This window comes from Ctenopharyngodon idella, chromosome 6, assembly GCF_019924925.1.
Source record: "Ctenopharyngodon idella isolate HZGC_01 chromosome 6, HZGC01, whole genome shotgun sequence".
In the NCBI taxonomy this organism is placed as follows: Eukaryota; Metazoa; Chordata; class Actinopteri; order Cypriniformes; family Xenocyprididae; genus Ctenopharyngodon; species Ctenopharyngodon idella.
Genome location: NC_067225.1, coordinates 12130309 through 12151709, shown reverse-complemented (window position 1 = coordinate 12151709; position 21401 = coordinate 12130309). Strand labels below are relative to the sequence as shown.

Sequence of the window (21401 nt, the reverse complement as noted above, 5' to 3'; positions counted from 1 at the left end):
GTTTGTTGCATGAGCAAAAAAAACAATCGAGCATGAATATAATGTATTTAATATATGAAACTACGGATACAGAGACTATACTACTAGACATACACAAACAATACACATATATGGAAAACGAAAGTAAAGTCAAGAAAACAGAGGTGATCAAAGGAATGGCAACTTACTAACAGTTAAAACCTTTGAGAGCCAGCAAGGAAACTCAGCTTACACATCGAGCTTAAAACGCTTTGGAAAGAATGGTTCTATACTTGCATAGGTTCAGGTGCTGTGGTCGTTTCGTGTTTCTGCAGGAGTTTCGGTGCGTGCGGCTGAAGCGATTGGTCCTTTTCCGAGAAGGTGTTCTTCGGCGGGATTTTCAAACAAGGGTTTAACTTAAGAGTAAGATAACCGGAAAAGAAAGAAAAAGAGTCCGTCTCCTAGGCGATGAAGAGTGAAGACTTAGGGCGACGGATGAAGAGGGTTTGACAAAGAAACTTGTTGCCAAAAGATGGTCGTCCCGAAGAGAGGGGGCGCGTGATGGAAGCGCGGTCGCCGAGACGTCCGGGAGAGACGTGTGTTAAGTGGCGAGAGACAATCGAGAGACAATGAGAGATGCGTGTCGTTGTGTTTTAAGGACAACAGGCCAGAACGCCTCCTGGGATACATCAGCCAATGATGAGGGTGCGATTTCGGCGGGCAAACTCTTTCTTTGTCTCCATTTATGACCTAATTTGCATGGTTTACGAAGTGTCCGATCTGAGTACATTTTCTTCAAAGTACCATTAAAAATAGAAGAATGCATTTTACAGTCATGTGACATACATTTTCAATTAGAGCATAACGAAAGCTTTACAATGAGACCAAACTTGTCAGATGGCAAAGACATAAAAGGTGAGATACAGTTTATACTTGAGTTTTATCGTTTAGAAGAAAACTAATACAACTAGAGTCATAGCTAAGCTTATATACTAGAGATAAACACATGCACCTTTAAATACAGCGACGGGTACATATTGGCACAGTCCTATTTGGAGGATAAATGTACATTCACAATCTCCATGCGTGTTTGTGAGTGTCTGTATGTGTGTGTGTATTGGGGTTGTGGCCAGTGTCTGTGACCATATGTCCTTTAGTCCCACCAGGGTGACTCTTTGAAGTCTCTGGAGCTGGTGAGAATGTGTTCTGTTTTTCTTTACTGGGGTAACAAAGGTGCCAATGGGGCAATTGGTCCCGGACTTGCCGGAGCCGATTCGTGATTTACATGCACAGTTCAGGAGGCTAAAAGCATTCTGAAATGTCCAAAGTTGATTGACTAGCCGGGTCTATCCAGACGCTACAGTGTGTTGAGTTAGGGGTCAGGTTGAAATTAAAAGTGATGAGGAAATGGTCTGAGGTGTGTAGTGGAGTAACCAGTGTATTATCAGTGGAGCAGCAACATGTGTAGATGATGTCCAATTGGTTACCTGATTTGTGGGTAGCTGTAGTAGACACTCGCTTGAGATCAAACGAGGCAAGCAGAGTGTGGAAGTCAGTAGCCTGAGGTTTGTCTAAATGGATGTTGAAATCTCCAAGTACTAGCAGAGGAGTACCATCCTCAGGGAAGGATGAGAGTAACACATCTAACTCCTCCAAGAAGTTACTTAGCTGACCTGGGGGACGATAAAGCCCTACAATATGGATTTTAGCAGGGTAAAGGATTGAACTTCCGTTCATTGGACATAAGCAGACCAGTACCACCACCCCTCCCAATCTGGCGTGGGGTGTGAGAGAAAGTGAAATTAGAGGAGAGGGCTGCCGGTGTGGCAGTGTCCTCTGGTTTGATCCATGTCTCAGTCAGAGCCATGAGATGGAGACCTGAATGAGTAGCAGTAGATGTAATGAAGTCTGCTTTGTTTACAGCAGATTGACAGTTCCAGAGACCAATAGAAATTGAAAGTAATGTACTAGATGACATGGGTAAAATACGCAGGTAGTTATGATTGCACTGCCTCTAATGTGTGGCATGCAATATAATGCCAGTATGACTATCAATATGATGTAACAGAGGAATAAATGTACACATATATGAATTGCATATGGCAAATATTTTATTTTCCTGAAATAATTTGTATTCTTCATTTTACTTGTATAACTGGATATTTAAAAATGTAATGTAATAAGTCTGAATGAAAACCTACTCATAAAGTAAGATCTGGGGGTTTGAACATTCCAACATGCAAAGTGAATTGCGTACATGATTGTACAGAAAGTGAGGCTTCGTTTGCCATTTGTCACATGATTTCTATGTTACCAACACAAGCCTCAAATCGAGGCTTCATCTCGCATGCCCATTTATGCTAGGCACAAGCTCCTCGGTTCAAATGTCAGTATCCAGTTCCAGTTTGTTCAGCGAGCAGTTTGGATCATTCAGTAGATCAGAGAGCACCTTGAATCCTGATTTTACCAGGCAATTAAAGCTCAGATCAAGCTCTCTCAGTTGTGAGGGGTCTGAACGCAGAGCTGAAGCCAGATAACCACAGCCTTCATCTGTTACATTACAGTCCAATAATCTACAAACACAGAAACAATGAAGATATCTGAGACATTACAACTCACAACAGAAGCTTGTTAAATCTTTTGAATAATTACACATCCATTTAATATAAACTGATAAGAGTTGAATATCTCTCATTTTATAAACTATAAGTTCTGCTGTAAGGAGAATATGGTCCTGATCACCAGTTGATCTATACAGCCATCTACCAGATACTGAGGATCATAACCAAATAGATTTGTATCTCCTGAAGGAAACAGCCATGTTTGAGTAAGTTTGCATTTTAGGTTCTGAGTAAAGGAAATGCTTCATCAGCAGCACCTTAAACTTTGATGATGACACTCGACACACTGTTTTCTATTCAACAGTATTCAGTAACAGTTTATTTTAAGGTGACATAGTTACACGTTACTACATGTATTTACCATAGTAGTAACAGTAAATTATACACAATTAAATGTAACTAAACCTAAATCAAACCCTAACCGTAACTCTATTGTAAGTACATGTAGTTAATTAATATTAATGTACAATGTAACTACGTCACCTTAATTAAAGTGTAACCCAATGTTCTTCTTTTCTTTTAGACAGTGACTCTTATACATACATATACAAAATGCACACGTCAAAGAATCTACTAAACATTAAATATGTATTCAATTTATAATGCTTCAATATACAGAATGAATACATTTCAAACCCCAGTATCTCCTGCTGACAGTTTGGGCTCTTCAGCCCATCAGAGTAGTAATAAAGTAGTAATGATGAAAACTTATGAAGCAGTAATGATGAAAAATATTAACATCAAAACACAATCGCATAAAACATAAAATAGTCTTAGTCTTTGATTTTCAGCCTCTCATTTATCAGTAAGGGAATGAATCTTGATACACACATCATATACTAAAGCAATAAGCCACAAGAAGTTGTGGTTTACAGTTTTGCTGTTCTAAATTGAACTAGCAGATGCTTTATGGATTTGACTACTGAATGAATGAATCTCAAACCTCAGCATCTCCAGCTGACAGTTTGGGCTCTTCAATCCATCAGAGAGCAGCTTCACTCCTGAATCCTGCAGGTCATTAAAACTCATGTCCAGCTTTATCAGATGAGAGTTGGATAGTTGTAGAACTGATGCCACAATTTCACAGCACTGACCAGTGAGTTTACACTCTAATAATCTGAATAGAACAATAAAAAACTAATAATTACACATTCATTCTTTATTTATTGACAAAATTGGGATGTACCTTGTATCATTTTTTAAAGATACTTGTTCTTTTAAAAGTAAAGGAGAATTCTGATTGTCAGCAAAGTTATTTCTACAGTCATTTAGCAGATAAAGCAGTAATGATGAAAACTTATGAAGCAGTAATGATGAAAAAATATTAACATCAAAACACAATCTCATAAAACAGTCTTAGTCTTTGATTTTCATCCTCTCATTTATCAGTGAGGGAATGAATCTTGATACACACATATCATATACTAAAGCAATAAGCCACAAGAAGTTGGTTTACAGTTTTGCTGTTCTAAATTGTACTAGCAGATGCTTTATGGATTTGACTACTGAATTAGAGACCTGCACTCCCACGGGATCCGTGGGACCCAACGCAACAGAGTGTGGCGTGTTCATTGTTCATTTATTCATTGTGTTATAACAGAGCTTTGTGATATCGCAATGAACTGAGATGTCAGCTCTTTAGTCATTAAAGGGAGCGCTTTTTGCACGCATTCTGCCATACCAAACCATGCATACATGCAGCAGCTTAGTTTTCGGTTAAAACTAACTGTGGTTTGTGAATGTTGATGCTTTAATAACAAATATTTTATCAGAAGCGTTTATTCTGGGATGTTGTGACGACACATAACTTAATATTTCATGGATGTACGGACAAAAATCTATATAAGCTACTTTTATGCGGAGTTTTGCGGGCGGGATCGGGACAAAACATGGATGTTGCGGGCGGGAGTGGGACAGAATCCTGCGGGAGCGGGCGGGTATACTGAATGAATGAATCTCAAACCTCAGTATCTGCAGCTGACAGTTTGGGCTCTTCAGTCCATCAGAGAGCAGCTTCACTCCTGAATCCTGCAGGTTATTTTCACTCATGTCCAGCTCTATCAAACGAGAGTTTGATGATTGTAGAACTGATGCCACAGTTTCACAGCACTGACCAGTGAGATAACAGTCTGCCAATCTGAACAGAATAATAAAAAATGGAATAATTATACATTCATGAACAGTGGTGTAAAGTAACAAATTCATTGTTTCTGTACTTAACCATACTCCAATTGCTCCATAAGTGTGACAAAATAGTGATTAAACTGTGCAGCTGCAGCACGAAAGCAGAGAGAGACAGGCCTCTAGTGCAGCAATGAAAAACTTTTTTTCTTGAAATCATTTAGCCAAATATCTTAAATATCTTAATTGGAAATTCAGTAAGGGAATGCAGTTAAGACATTGATGAAAGATCAATATCTCTCAATCCCTCAGAATTAAACATAGTCCTATATAAATTAAAAACTAACTTTTTATTTTTATTTTTTTGTTGTTACTAGAAGTACTGCACTCAAAACCAATAATTTACTGTCAAATATTTTATCTATTATTAGTGATTACTTTCCTTAATTTTGAAAAAAAGAAAGAACACTGGAAAATAGGTGTTTATGCGAATACTCACCAAGGCAGGCATTTTGACATATATCTGTGTATATTTGACCATTTATGTGCATAACCAAAGACAAACCCCATAGTTTCACAGACAAGGCTTAATGTTTGTGCTGTTTTAACTGTGCCAAAGTTTTTTTCTCAAGATGCGTTTATAAAAGTACTTAAATGCCCTAACTGAACTAAGGCCTAATCCTAGCATAGGCTAAGCCCTGTCTGTGAAACCAGGCCAAAGGCTACTATGCTTGTCCATGTTGTCTGTGTTCAATATGTGCAATGTTGCAAAGATATGTCATATGTAATATAATAATTTAATTAAATAAAATATTAATAGAAATAGAAATAAAAAATACCATACAATACTAATACTTTGATTTGTTTATTTTAAAAACGCACAGCAAGATTTGGCATGCCATCTCACACGCATGGACATAATGGGGAGAAAACATCCCTATTTCAATACATGCTTCTTTGACTTCATCATCATCTTGCTTACAGTGATATTGGATGACCAAATTTAGTATACATCTTATTAATAAAATATACTATTTACAGGCAGATAGATGCACCCAGAATATGAACGCAACATGCAAAGTTTCATGTAAATTGTTTTCCCATAAGAAACCATTATAAAGAAAAATAATTAACATGCAATTTAGGACATTATATTAAAATTCTGGGTTCATCTGCTTGCCTGTATATATTATGCATCATCAATACAGTGTATACTGAATTTGATACATTAAAATCACTGTCTTTGTTAAGCATTGTCTTTGTTAAGCATTTTCATGTTAAGCGTTTTAGAAAGTCCCAATGTTTTTAATGACTGAAATACTGAGGTGGGTGTTGTATAAAGATTGAATGAATCTCAAACCTCAGTATCTTTAGCTGACAGTTTGGGCTCTTCAGGCCATCAGAAAGCAGCTTTACTCCTGAGTCCATCGGGATATTGTGACTCAAGTCCAGCTCTATCAGGGGTGAGTTTGGTATCTGCAAGGCCAAAGTCACCATTTCACAGCTGGTATCAATGAGAGAACTTGAGATGAGTCTGTAAAAACAGGACATTTGTCCAAGACATATACTGTGTTTTATCTTGTAGAAAGTGTTTGTAGTAAGACTGATGAGTTATATCATGTCATCTGTGAACATTCAAACTTTCTAGAAAAAAATATTTTCATGTATGCTAGAACTGAAGTGACAGTCAAGTGAAAATAACTTTAAAACGTATGTCTATAAAAACACTGTTTAGTAAATCCATTTTAGTAAATACAGATTTTACTCTCCAAAATCAATAAAAACACGATACTTTACTCTGCATGTAATGTACAAGATAGCGCTGTGAATGGCAGCCACGGTACAGAGCTCTCCAATTCTTCTGTTGCTTTTGTTTGTTTGTTCTGTGTTTAGTCATTCTTTTTTTATATATTTCTTTTTTTTACCAGAGACAAACTCCTTAACATTAAGCAACACATACCAGACAATATTTTTCTAGTTTTTGACTATTCAGACATTTTGCTGGGCATTTTAATCAGAGTGGCAGTGGTGCTGTTCAAACGTGTGGTCAGACGCAGACAGCAGACAAATGCACCTGCGCGCTGTTTCACTTACTTGTTTCTCAACTGATGAATCTTAAGAAGGAATCCCATTAAAAGAAAATACAGTACACCCAGAAATTTTCTCATGGTTTAGGCTATTCATCTTTTCGCTTCCGACCAACTGTCCGCCAACCAGCGCCTGTATGAGAGTCGACTTTGCGTTCGACAAAGCATATTCTAATGAGCAACGTGAAGCTTTCATGACATTCTCGCGGAATGTCCGGTGTACTTTATACCGGTGTACAGAGATGTAACAGCACTGTGAAGTAACTGTCTTGTTAAAGAACCTTTTGACAGACTGATTAAACAATTTTCCTGGCCTCCCTTTCCTTTTCATGATGTCACTGGTACCCAGGTTTCCTTGATATTTTCAGTCAGTCTCACTTCCACTGTAACTTTTTCTAACTTCAACTGTTCTCGGAGCAGCCTCAAATATTTTCAACGTCTTATAAGGTCTCATTTGGACGTCGTTTATACCGTTTCTGGACAAAATAAACACTCTCAGGATGCATTAAATTGAAACATGTTTATTTCAATGTAATTTCCATTTGTAATTGCACAGTAACTCACAGACAGTGTGTGTTTGTCAGAAAATCATGAATATAAAAGAAACAACTCAAAATACAGAGGATAACGACAAACAGTTTGGTTTAGTTAGGTCAGTGTTAATAGAGAGTCTGGCAGGTGGAAATAGAACTGATTTTTGTCAAGGTTGTCACAACATCTGTCTTAATCCTCTGTTTTCACGAACTGCCCTGAAACACAATTCAAATATAAATGATTATGAATACAAATATAACTTTACAATACTCATTTCAGCCCCAGTGGTGAACATATGTTCAGAAAATTACACCAGACTGAAATTTAGTATTTCATGAATTATATTTTTAGGCGGCCTTTCACAGGCTCGCTTGAGCACCAGGAACACCAGATAAAGCTTAGAAAATATGAAATATATTATTGTGATGTTACGTGTTAAGTGACAAACTTAAATAAATAAATAACTGAAAGAGATCAATTTAAATTTACCTCAGACTGTATACTAGTATACTGTATACTGCAAAAGGGAATTATAAAATTACAAAAAGGGTCATTCAAAAACTTCATAACACATAACAATATAAATCTTTAGTAAAATTAAAAATTTGTATGGCAAACCGACGAATAAAAGTAAATTTATAATGCTTACCATTTCCTTTGCACTTGTCCGTGTCTGGCAGATGATTAGAGATTTGAATTGCGGGTTGAATTGGAAATGGCTGTGTCGAAGGCTGTTCCTATATAGGGTCCCATCCTGTGTAGGCTTTTTCAAATGTCCTCAACGTACAGCAGAATTAAATACATTACATAGAGGATCTATCGCGGTGGCAGTATCTTCAGTCTTTGGTAATATCTTCCGTCTTTGTGATTGCTTGCATCATCACGTTTACATCCCTGCGTCATAACGCAAGAGTGCACGTTTAAACTGATCAAAGGCTTTGTAAATCACACGCTGATGTTATGCTTTCTGTATGTCTTATTGGAAAATTATATTAAAAAGTGACACAAAAGAACATTCCATAGGTGATTTTGGCCAGGTTGTATTTTGGTACCGTCATTATTTTTTTATTCATATACAATTATTTAAACACCTAAATAAAGTTTCTCACAAAAATACATGTGATATTTACATCTTTTGACTCAGGACACATAGAACTGCTTGTCTCATTTGTATAAAAAAGCTCTTATGTCGATTTCCTGAACCTGTTTTGCACGTCTTGTAGATGTCCAAGAAAACTCCTAGTCAGACGTTCAAATATTGAACTGCATATCTACGTCCAAGAGGGTCCCTATTCAGACGATCAGATATTGAACCAGTTTTGCATGTCCACAGACATCCACAAGGGTCCCTATTGAGACGTTCAGATATTGAACCAGTTTTGCACATCCACAGACATCCATAAGGGTCCCTATTCAGACGTTCAGATATTGACCTAGTTTTGCACGTCCACAGACATCCATAAGGGGTCCTAGTCAGACGTTCAGATATTCAATCAGTTTTGCACATCCACAGATGTCCAACAGGGGTCCAAGTCAGACGTTTAAGTATTGAACCTGTTTTGGTGGTCCACAGACATCCAAAAGGAGTTCTACTAAGACATTCAGATATTGAACCTGTATTGCACATCCAGCAGACGTACAAAACTGGGTCTGAACTTACGGACGTTATAAAGACATGATCTGAACATCTCCCTGGCGTTGTGTGTTTGCTGGGTAGCTGGGGTGGAACTTGCAATTTTATTCGGTCTCTCTGCTGTTTGCTGCTGACTGAGCTGAAATAATTAATAACCATTGGACTAAACCATTTTTTAGGGAGGGGAGAGAGAGGAGATTTGGAAAACTTCTTTAACTATACCTGTTTTTGCATGTTTTTGTGGTTTTCATTTAACTCTCGGATCACATAGTGGAGTTAATGAGTTAATGTATCAAAATGAGAGGTGGTGGATTGTGTTTCTACATTAATGAAAGTTGGTGTTCAGATGTTCATCGCTGAAGAAGATGCAAAAATGTATTTTCAGAGTTAAACACTTTGATTAAACAGCTGTCAACAAGTTACTTACTTTGCTTTTCTGCAGCATCTCACAGCTGGCAGGAGACTCATGTAATCTCCAGATGTAGTATAGTACATAGTCAGGTCGAGCTCATCCAGCACCTCCTCTGACACCAGCAATACGTAAGCTATCAACGAGCACATGGAAGACGAAATTCTTCTTTCTGGAGATGATCTTAAGTATTTTTGGATTTCTATATATAATGAATTGTCATTGAGCTCCAGTAAGCAGTAGAACAAGTTGACTGAAGTTTCAGGTGATATGTCATGGTTTTGTAATTGTTCTGTAATGTGTTTGGTTATTTCTGTGATACTGTCTTTGCTGTCTTCAGTGTGAGAGAACAGGCCTCTGAGCAGCCTCTGATTCGATTCCAGTGAAATGCCCAGAAGAAACCGTAAAAATAGGTCTAAATGTCCTTTCTGACTTTGCATTGCTTTCTCAACAGCCTTCTTTAGTAAATCATGTAAAGCAATATTTTTGTCTGGCTTGTCAATGTGGTCAGGCCTGACCTCATTTTGTGTTTCTTCAAAAAAAAACTGAATCTCCTCCATTTTCTTGTCCAGGTAGCAGAGGAACACGTGCACTGCAGCGAGGAACTCTTGAACACTCAGATGCACGAAGCAGAAGACCTTCATCTCGTGAATCACAGCTTCTTGCTGAAAGATCTCAGTGAGCATTCCTGTGGACTCAATGTCTTCACTCACATCAATACCACACGCTTTCAGATCTTCCTCATAGAACACTATGTTTTCTTTCTTCAGCTGTTCAAACGCTAGCATGGCTAAGTTCAAAATGATTGTTTTATTGGACTCTAAGAGCTTGGTATGGATCCTTTCTGTTTTTCTGTCACACTTCTGGCTCTTCATGTTCATCTGTATCAGCAGGAAGTGGATGTACATTTCAGTGAGTGTTGTGTTTATGTTCTCTGCATTGTTCCCAATGGGAATGTCCTGAAGAACAGTGGCTGTGATCCAACAGAACACTGGAATGTAACACATGATGTAGAGACTACGAGATTTCTTAATGTGTGAGATCATTCTGGAGGCCTGAGTCTCATCTTTGATTCTCTTTCTGAAATATTCTTCCTTCTGCTGGTCAGTGAATCCTCGCACCTCTGTGAACAACCCTACATACTCAGGAGGGATCTGATTGGCTGCTGCTGGTCGTGAGGTCACCCAGACGTGAGCTGATGGAAGCAGAGTCCCATTCACCAGACTTGTAAACAATTCATCTACAGATGATCGCTCCTCAACACTCGTCACCATTCCACTGTCAAAATCCAAAGTCAGTCGACTCTCATCCAGTCCATCAAAGATAAAAGCAATCTTACATTTATATATCTTATTACACATCTTTGCTGTTTCCAGGTCCTCCAGTTCAGGATTAAATCTCTTTAGAAACTCATGCAGACTGATCTTTCTGTCTTTAATGCAGTTAATCTTTCGGAATGGAAGCAGGAAAACACAGTCTATATCCTGATTGGCTTCTCCTTCTGCCCAGTCCAGAATGAACTTGTGCACTGAGACAGTTTTTCCAATGCCAGCGATGCCTTTGGTGAGGACAATCTTTTTCTTATTTTTTTTCAGACTAAATACATCATTGCATTTGATTGGCCTGTTCTGTGATTTACGGGGTTTAATGGCTTTATCAATCTGCATAATCTCATGTTCTTGATTGACTTCTTTAAGATCCCCCTCCATAATGAAGAGTTCTGTGAAAACATCCTTAAGATGTGCTTCATTTTCCTTTTTACACTCAAAAACATGTTCTACTTTCTCCTTCATGTTCATTTTGTGAGTTTTCAAGAATTCTTGAAGCCAGAAATCATCTGCTATGAAAAATATAAATAAACAGGGAAAGGCGTGAACAAAACAACACTAGAAAATTAAACACTATGACTTTTCATGTTAGCATGATTATCATTAAAATCAACTGGTAAAACATATCGTATTTAAATTCATAGTACTGAAAGCAGTTCTGTACTAAGATCAATATACATCAAACATGCTAAAATAATTTCTGTCCCACTGGATGTGTGTAAGGTTAATTTACCTTGTTTTCGTGTGCATTTCTTAGCTGGCTTTAATGATGTTTGCACTGTGAAGAGAGACAAAAGAATGAGACTTTATGTTCATCAAAGTATCCCGAAAAAGGCACTGCATCGTGTTTCAACACTTCATTAAGCACTTCATTAATAACTATTATACTATTAACTAAATCAGCATATTTGAATGATTTCTGAAGGATCATGTGACACTGAAGACTGGAGTAATGATGCTGAAAATTCAGCTGTGAAACTTTTCCTGTGATGACATAGGAAAAATCATTTTTAAAAAGATGGAAAAAGAAAACAGTTGTAACTATTTTTGATAAAATAAATGCAACCTTGGTGAAAATAAGAATTTTCTTAAAAAAAAAAAAAAAATTCTGAATATACATTTCTATGAATCTTTGCTATCTCTTGTTCTCTATTCTTTCATTTTTCATTTATTACCTGCAGTGTACTTGTTCTGTAACTCTTCAGCCAGCTGGTTCCAGTTCATCTTCCTCAGGATGTTCAGTGTGATCTTCACAGCTTCTTCTGCTCCAAAACTATCCATCATTATATCCACTATATCAATGACACCAGCATCCTCCAGTTTACCAGCTCCAATAGGTCCATCTTGTTTTAAGCGACTCCTAAATTTCTTCAGATTGTCTTTTTCCAGGTCATCTAGAATATCTTGAAGCAGCTCTAAAACAGTTGCCATCATCCTACATGGACTGTTGGAACAAAGAGAAATGAAAGTCTACTAATAGTTGCACTTTTATATCAGAGATCTATGCAGAATGTGCAAATGTGCGTAATGAAATGGCTCTGTGATCAGAACTATTTATATATATATATATATATATATATATATACACACACACATTTTTTTTTAACTTAAGGTCTAAAAATAATTCTTCAGGTTGTTATTCAGTTTAAGATTCTGTGCTCATTAATTGATTATTTCACACACACACACACACACACACACACACACACACACACACACACACACACACAGACACACACAGACACACACAGACACACACAGACACACACAGACACACACACACACACCATTATCTGTTTTTTAACTGCCAAAAAATGAATAAATTCTCATTATCAAAATGAATCTGTATAATTAAATAAAGGTTGTAATGCTGAATCAGTCTGTGTATTCATGAGTAGAGAATAGGATGTAAAGTAAAATAAGTCAGTGCTTCCCACAGGTTTGAAATATTGCGGTGGTAAAAAATCCTCCTATACCCACGGAACAAAAATGGTCTACTACATGTGACAAACAACAAATAATGTGTGATTTTTAACAGTATTTTTATTTATTGAAATTAATTTTAATTACATAGCGTACTATTACATTTATTTACATACTAATATTATGCATTATTATGCATTTTAAATCATGCAAAATTACAGCATTTAATGGTTATACTTTTCCTATGTTCTCCTTGCTATGTCATATAGTGTCTCTCTCAGTGAATGGGACATAGAATTTACTAGTAAAATTTATATAATGAATAATATAAGGGTCAAATAATGTTCTTAGTCTTTTCGTCCTGTGGGGGAGACTACAATAATTTACTATGAATTAAATGTAAAGCAAATTAAATACAATTTATTGTGTAACCAAAATACCAATAATGCCCAGAAGAAGGAAAAAAAAAAACTTAGCGTGTGACTTTTAAAGTCCCCCTGAAATCAAAACGTAAGTTTTTTTTAGCTTTTATTATGAATATGTTATCCTTAAGTTTATGAATAAGCTGACAAAATTCACATTTAAGAGATATAAGCATTCAAAACTTACAGTCTCTCACTTCTGTTAAAATGGATCACGGATTTTCATGACATCATTTGTCATTTTTCATGACATCCAATCAAATGCTCTCTAGAATCTGAAGTCCTGCCTCCTCCTACACTCTTACAGACGCTAAAGCTGCGGCTGAATTTGGTCACTTGTTCACACATTTACTAGTTTTTACATGGTGAATGGCACATAGTGCACTATATAGAGAATAGGGAACGATTCAGACAGTGTAAATATGCTTTCCATTGACACGAATGAAGTCCGTTTTCGCGTTAGTGTCACATGAACCGCCGCAACGCGAACACAGTCTGCTCTGGTCCAGAGACATGAGAGCACAGAGCGGATCATATGTGTGGGTCGGCACAGACCACAAAAGGTATCGGGCCTATTTGAATTCTGCACAGAATGCTGTATATACGCGATATAAAGGATATTATGAGGAGAAACGGTTAGAGATTAGAAGGAAACTGATGTTTTACAGAGTCTAACGCTCTGGCCGAGCTGTGACATTAATGAAACGCTATTGGTTATTTAAAAAAAGGGGCGGGGCTGTTTGATACATCGCCCTGTCTTCCTGTTTCAGTTGAAATTACGTCAACACATTGAATAATGCTACGCGTGCCAACCCTCTTCAGTGGGCCTTTAATTATATACAAGCACGAAATAAACCAGGACTCTTATTTTGAAATGTCTACACAATACGGGCTGATCCTTCTGATTCTTACAACCGTCTAAAACGTATTATATAAAGGCCATAAAGTAGAAATTGTCATAATTCATCAACTTGAGTTCATTAGCAATCGTTTGGCATATATCTGCGTTTTTCATTGATTGAGAATCACTTTGAAGCAGAAGCGTTGCGCAAACCTGTAGAAGTGTAGAACGGGAGAGGTCCTAAGATGGCGGAGTGAGAGGTGGTGTTTTTAGCAGGCTCCAAATCAAAACTTAAAATTAGCCAAGTAATTAATCCAGTTTGATTGTAATAGCCATATTTTATCTACTAACAATGATGTCGGACCATGTTTACAACTTGAGTGCTTTTCATGAAGCGTGCGAGGAAGACATGATTGTGGAGATTGAAGTGGACCAGGCTAAAGCTAACGATAACGAGGCCATGTCCAAAGATAACAAGGTTAACTGGGACCACACGCCGATAAAAAATTAAAAATAAAATAAAAGAAGTAAGACACAAGACGACCTTGTTAAAGATGACATAGTTCCAAACGATCATGCCAAAGAAGACACGGTAAACGCGATTCTCCAGGCGGTACACGAGCTAACTCAAAAAATGGATGACCAAACTCAGCGTTTTGTACGCTTTGAAAAACTGATTGGGGCCAATTCATTAGCCATCGACAAGATAGAAAGAAAGACATATCGATAAGAAAGACATATCAGAACTGCAATCCCAAGTAGAGCATCTTAAAAAAGAGAATGCAATTCTGAAGAGCGCGTGTGAAGAACACACTCAATATAAGAGAAGGTGGAATCTAAAGTTGATCGGCTTGCCTGAAAAAGATGACGAGAATGACCGGGAGGCGGTCATCGGGATTCTGACCCGGATTATCCCTATGTCGGTGGAGACGCTGCGTGACACCGTGGATACCGTGCACAGGCTTGGCAAGAGAGAGAGTGCCGCCACTTCAAACGACGTCTCCAGATTTGTCATCATTCAGTTTGGAAAGGCATGTTGCGGGATGAAGTCTGGAGAAAATCCAAGGATGCTAGAGTCTGTAAAGATCTTCACATCAGCTTCAAGGAAGATTTCTCCAAGGAGGACAGACTAGCCCATGCTAAACTGTGGCCCTTGGTTCAGGAGGCCCGTCGGAGGGGGAAGCGTGCGTACCTGAAGGAAGGCTAGGTGGACCCAGACTGACTTTTTTGTTTGCATTAATGGTACTGTTCTAAGGTATGTTTTTACTTGTTATAGGGCTATTACAAATTACCACGGGTTTTTTTGTGTGGCTAGTAAGATTTCTCATTCCTGCACATACTCTTTGTTAATTTTGTATTTGTCTGTGCATAAATAGACTTTTTTTATGCTATCCTTGTTATCGTTAAATGTAAGGTGACTGAAAAATAACGTCAAACGTAAGGCAATTTTTCTTTATTGTAAGGAGCAGAAGGTGAACTGTTTTTTTTTTTTTTTTGCAAGAAACTCATTTTGAATGTGAGGACACACGTTTTTGGAAACTTCAGTGGGGGGACTATTTCAGCCATGGTACATCTCATTCAGCTGGGGTTATGATTTTGTTTTTTTAGGTTCCAAGGCTCAATTATTGACCATAAAAGTGACATGAATGGTCATTGGTTAATGGTTACTGTGGAGATTGACGGTGTTAAATTCATTTTAATTTGTGTTTACGGTTATAATTGTAAAGCCCTTAACAAATTATTTTATGCTGACCTATGTGTTAAGATCAACCAATGGAAGATGACGTATTTAACGGATGAAGTTATTATAGGGGGTGATTTTAGTTTGGTCCCCGATAACGCAGTTGACCGTCTTCCCCCCAGAGGGCTCCATCACACCTTTGATGACATTTTCAATAATATGGTTTCAAATATAAATTTGATTGATTGTTGGAGATTTAAGAATCCTGGAGTTAATACACATGGTTCATGGAGAAAATACACATGGTTCAACGCGTCTAACAATGGCCAGTGCTCAAGGTTGGAATACTGGCTTATTCCATTTAACTGGATTGATAATATCTCTAAATGTGAAATCTCGTCAGCTCCCCTGACTGATCATTGCTCAGTGACTTTAATCCTTACCATAATTAAGAACAAGCGACCTCAAAACACAGTTTGGAAATTCAATAGTAACTTTTAGTTAGTAAAGAGTTCTGTGAAGAAGTTAAAAATCTCCTTAATGAGGTGATGTCTTTAGATTCTTCTCCACTTAATAAATGGGAGTGGTTTAAATTTTAAAGTTAAAGAAGTAGCAGTTAAAAGGGGAAAACACTCTTCTCAGCAAAAGCGGGTCAAACAAAAAGAAATTGTTACTAATATTAATAGGCTATCCTCTAAAGCTGTGTTGTCAACTAGATACTTTATTCCTAGATAAAGCTTGTGGTGCTTTTATTCGGTCTAGGGCTCGATGGATAGAGGAGGGTGAAAAAAAAAAAGTCTTCCTACTTTTTTAATCTTGAGAAACAAAGGCAAACAAAAAAGAAAATTTCTAAATTAAACATCAATGGTATGGTTACTGAAGATTTAAGTCTAATCAACAAGGAAGTTAGAGATTTTTATAATAACTTATATAGTTCCAAATACTCTGAGGTAAGCTGCAAATCCTTTTTTCAAGCAATTCAAGGTTGGATTGAATTAAATAAGGATGACTTTAAAAATACTATGGAGGATGATTTAATAATTGAGGAGCTGGATAAAGCTATTAATCAAATGGCCAAGGGCAAATCACCTGGCTTAGATGGCTTAACGGTCGATTTCTATGGTTTTTTTTGGAAGGATATCCATCAGCTTTTATTCGAAGCCCTTAGTGAGTGTATTTTAAAACAAAATCTCTCTCCCACAATGAAGCGTGGTCTCATTACATTGATCCCAAAGACCAACAAAGATTTACTTTCTATTGATAATTGGAGACCGATAACCCTTTTATGTACGGATTACAAATTACTAGCTCTTGTATATGCCAGTCACCTTGTCAAAGGTTATTTGTGAATGTCAATCTGCCTTTATAAAGGGAAGGAATATACATTTTCATACAAGACTGATTCTTGATATGTTGGACTACAGTCATGTAATAAAAAAAGAGAGTCTAATATTATTCCTTGATTTTTATAAGGCTTTTGATTCGTTAGAGCATGGTTTTATTATTGAAACAATAAAAAGTATGGGTTTTGGTATTAAATTCTGCAACATAATCAAAATGTTATATTCAGACATATCTAGTTCTTTGGGATCTGAAATTACTCCTAGCTTTAAAATGTCTAGAGGAATTCATCAAGGATGTCCCATATCTCCAAAATTATTTATTCTACACTATAAAAAAATTCTGTAGTTTTTACAAAATAATTTTGGCAGCTGCGGTTGCCAGAATAATTTTGTAAAAAATACAAAAAAACTGTAAACACATTTACAGAACAAACTGTAAATTTTACAGTATAAAACTGTAATTTACAAACAAGAAAATTTGAATGTAAACCAATAAATTCAATGCAATAAAACAATGCACACTACTATTAAAATCTGTTTTGTAACTTTAACATATACTGACAACCATCATTATAATGCAGGTGGTAAATGACAAAACTACATGAAGAATCAGAGTTCATCACAAATAGCTTTTCCACGAGCTGAAATATAGACTAATGTAAAGAGGGTGCACAGAGTGATTCACGCAAACGCAAAACACCATCATGGTAACCCACAACATTTAAGTAATGCAATAAACATTCATTAAACAACAGAAGAAGTAACATAAAACTCTAATGTACATAACTGATAACAAAAACTATTAAGAAACATGATTATTTAAACAAAATACTTTCAAATGTGGAGTGTCACACAGGGAATTGTGGGAATATCAGTTTACAGATTTTGACTGTAAATTATACATTGATTTGTTCTTTTTTACTTCTAAAAATTGTAAAATTTACAGCATTTTACTGTGAAAATTACATAAAATGTCTGGTAATAGCTTTTACAGTTTTTCCCTGTATATAGTACTGGAGCGTTTTTACAATATTTTACCATTAAAATCACATTAATTTTTTACAGTGTAACTACTCAGATGCTCACTTTGGCTATTGTCAATAATCTTAATTTGCAAGGCATTAAGATTTTGGAAAGGAATTTAAGATTAGCCAATTTGCAGACGATACTGCAATCTTTTTAAAAGATAAAGGTATGGTTGATATTGCACTAAAATTAATTAAAACCTTTTCTGATGCCTCTGGTTTGTCTCTCAATATTAAAAAATGTGTTTTGTTACCTATCCACTCTTGTCCTGAGAATTCTTTTGCCTCAATAAATGTCCAGAATGAGGTTAAATATTTGGGTTTAACAATATCTAAGGATGTTCGTAAGATTGAGGAGGTTAACTTTGAGAAACGTGTCGCTGATATGAAAAAAGATCGCTGTCACTGTCTGATCAGAGATCTCACAGTGTTAGTAAGAGTTATCTTATCTAAAGCTGAAGATGTGTCGAAGTTAATACATCCATGTCACTCCTTGTTTATTTCGAACATTAATATTAGGAAGGCCAACCAAGTTTTATTTCAATTTTTATGGAGGAATAAATGCACTATTTAAAAAGAGCCCCGATAGTTAAAAAATATAAAAATGGCGGTTTAAAAGCCTTGGATTTTGAAGCCTTGATAGGATCATTCAGAATTAACTGGTTAAGAACTTTTTTTGCTTTCTCCAACTCTATGTGGTTTCACATACCCAGGGCTATTTTTGGAAAGCTTGTTGGTTTAGATTTTTTGTTAAGATGTGATTTCGATATTAATAAGATTCCACTTGCGTTGTCAATATTTCATAGTCAAATACTATTGTTTTGGAAAATGATATTCACACACAACTTTACTCCACACAGTTCGGTTCTGTGGAATAATAGAGCAATACTTGTAAACAGAAAATCAATATTTAAAGTTGATTGGTTTGACAAAGAAATTGTCTTTGTGACTGACTTGATGGATAGTAAAGGTGTTTTACTGACTCGTAACAGTTTTGTGGAACGATCTAATATAATCTGTACTCTTAGAGAGTATCAAAGAATTTGTAAAGCTATTCCTTTAGCCTTGATCCACCTAATCCAGAATACTTTGACTTACTCGAATGTCACTCCTGTATTGCCGAATTTATTAATTGGTCGTTACAAACTACTAGATAAAAATTTTAATAATAAGGCTGCCACAGATGCTTTTAAATCCAAATTGTTTCATGATAATAATAATAAAACTATTCTGAATTGTTGGGAAAGGCATTTTCTAAGTATGTTAAATGGCCAATTCCTCCTAACGTCAAAGAAACACATTTTAAAATTTGTCACAAAATTTATCCTGTTTCCAATTTTCTTCATAAGTGATTTAAATTTGACAAGGCGGGGTGTGCTTTTTGTGATTTTTCTGATGAATCTCTAGAACATTTATTTTTTACCTGTTCCATTTCAAGCCGGTTATGGAGTGATGTTAGAGACTGGCTAACCTTAAAAATGTCTGTATTTAGCATTTACCATGTTCTGTTTTACATTGATGGTTTAAATAATTCAACATCAGACATTGTGAATATTGTTTTCCTACTTGCTAAATAACATATTCATTGTTGTAAGTGGAGAAACTCTCACCCATGTTTTGAAAAAAAAAAAAAAAAAAAAGAAGAAGAAGAAGAAGAAGAAGTGTAGAACGCGCAACAGCGCCGCCTTGTAACTTTGCAACATGCAGCGCTCTTTGTGAAATATTCACCGCGTCTCGTATTCATCGCGCACAGAACGAGCAGATACAAAACGCGTAGGGCCAGTGGAGATTCTCCACTAGTTAATCGATCGCGAATGATTTCATTATCTTGTGCGGATACAAAAGTATAAGAGGATAAAAATAATCAAAAACATAAATATGTCTCCAAGTAAAGTCTATGTTTGGGAAGCACTGTAAGTTTAGTTGAGAAACATTGCTTTTTAACTGCTTTGGTGTCAAAGACCTAGGCTGTGACACTGTATACTGTGGAAATAAAGTGTGCCGATTGTTCACCTCACAAAACATCTTTTATAAAACGGTTTTAAAAGTTATGAGTTTTGAAAATGAGGTGATCTAGAAGCTTTATTCAGTGGATGTCACAGTAAAGACTGTAATCTAACACTCAGAGCCTCGTTTCAGATGCATAAAATTTGATAAAGGTCAGTAACTTAAAATATTTACTAACTTACCTTGAATGATGACAATATTTGTAGTTGTTTATTTGTCCTCTTCTGACGCGGCACCTTGATCAACAAAAAGTACTGATTACCCTTTCACTTTCATTTTCATGAAGAACTGTGGGTGTTTCTCTGTAGAACTGTTTTTTCAAGAGTCAAACGACATGAGAAGAATCTATGAGAGAGAAACATCCATTCTGTTTTCTCTTCCTGTTTTGCCTGCCTTAGTTCTCTAGTTAGTTTTTCCTCGTCTTCTTCGTGGACGCCCCTAGCATAACCCTCACAAAAACATTTTTACATATTACAGTTTTTCTTGATTGCTTAAACACAAAAACTGGTTCCTGTAGCACAAAAACCCATACACTTATGTCATTCAGACAAACACACACACACACACACACACACACACATAATTGTCAGTTTTTAATATTTCATTGCCCTCTTGCTTTTGCATGTGTTCATAATTTCTTTGTATGACAGCCTGGCCAAAAATAATGTCTGCACAATTTCATGTTTCATTTCATTATCACACATGAAACAATTGGCTTCAAGCACAGCTACACAAAATGCTTACATCTTTTAACACATTTTTAAAATATTTGAATTAAGGTTGAAGATGTCGATTTTCCTATGGCTGGACGTCACATTTGGCCACTACTCTATGGCAGTTCTTTGATTTTCCAACTGACCATCAAACCATGCTAGCGAAAGCAAGACACTTTTATGTTGACTGTGGGCTTCCCTGGAGTTGTTGGAGCCGTTGATAAACTCGTGTTCACATCATTGCTCAAATTGTAAATGAGGAGACATATATCAACAGAAAAAGATTCCAAACTATCAATACTAATTTGTAATAATTTTGCACAATGCAAAGCTATTTTTCAAAAATTTAAATATAAAAACATTTCAGTGTCTTTTTAAAAAAAATTTTTTATAATCATTCATTCCAAATGCTATCAAAATTCTCAATTCTGCAAGTGTTTGATAAATTAAATGACAGCGGCATGAATTGTAATTTTTATGAAATGTAAATTTGTCTGTTTTTTGTTCTGTTTTTGTTGTTTTTAACGCTACTTGTATAGCTATTTTTATGTGCTGATATTCAACAGTGCTTTTGATCTGCCTGCATTGACACTATTCTTTAAGAGCTGCTGTGCAGTCAAACAATGTACCAGATATCAATGTAAAGCTGCTTTGACACAATCTACATTGTAAAAAGCGCTATATAAATAAAGGTGACTTGACTTGACTTGCTGGTGAGCCAAAGACAATTTTCCACCTCGGTGGACAATAAAGAT

The 21401-nt window shown here is 36.2% G+C and overlaps 2 protein-coding genes and 1 pseudogene across 9 annotated transcripts in view; 1 reads left to right on the top strand and 2 right to left on the bottom strand.

The window, feature by feature from the left end:
• Window positions 1-32: 32 nt before the first annotated feature.
• On the bottom strand, window positions 33-2300 carry LOC127514849 (uncharacterized; annotated as a pseudogene).
• Window positions 2048-20379, bottom strand: LOC127514216 (ribonuclease inhibitor-like). Of its 8 annotated transcripts, none has more exons than XM_051896823.1 (8): window positions 20116-20371; window positions 11867-12135; window positions 11425-11469; window positions 9382-11200; window positions 6061-6234; window positions 4543-4716; window positions 3523-3696; window positions 2048-2531 (listed from the first exon to the last, which is right to left on the bottom strand). In XM_051896823.1, the coding sequence occupies exons 2-8, from the start codon at window positions 12123-12125 to the stop codon at window positions 2339-2341; spliced, it is 2838 nt and encodes a 945-aa protein (XP_051752783.1). In that variant the 5' UTR covers window positions 12126-12135; window positions 20116-20371; the 3' UTR covers window positions 2048-2338. The 8 variants fall into 8 exon arrangements, 5 of the variants coding, with proteins under 5 accessions (XP_051752783.1, XP_051752780.1, XP_051752784.1 ...); XM_051896820.1 differs by having other exon boundaries at window positions 9382-11203; window positions 20116-20365; XM_051896824.1 differs by lacking the exon at window positions 6061-6234 and having other exon boundaries at window positions 9382-11203; window positions 20116-20365.
• Window positions 13919-21401, top strand: part of obsl1a (obscurin like cytoskeletal adaptor 1a) — a 48539-nt gene continuing 41056 nt past the window's right edge. The window contains exon 1 of the mRNA XM_051896818.1: window positions 13919-15132. The gene's annotated coding sequence lies outside the window, so the exon portion shown is untranslated. The remainder of the gene's footprint in view (window positions 15133-21401) is intronic.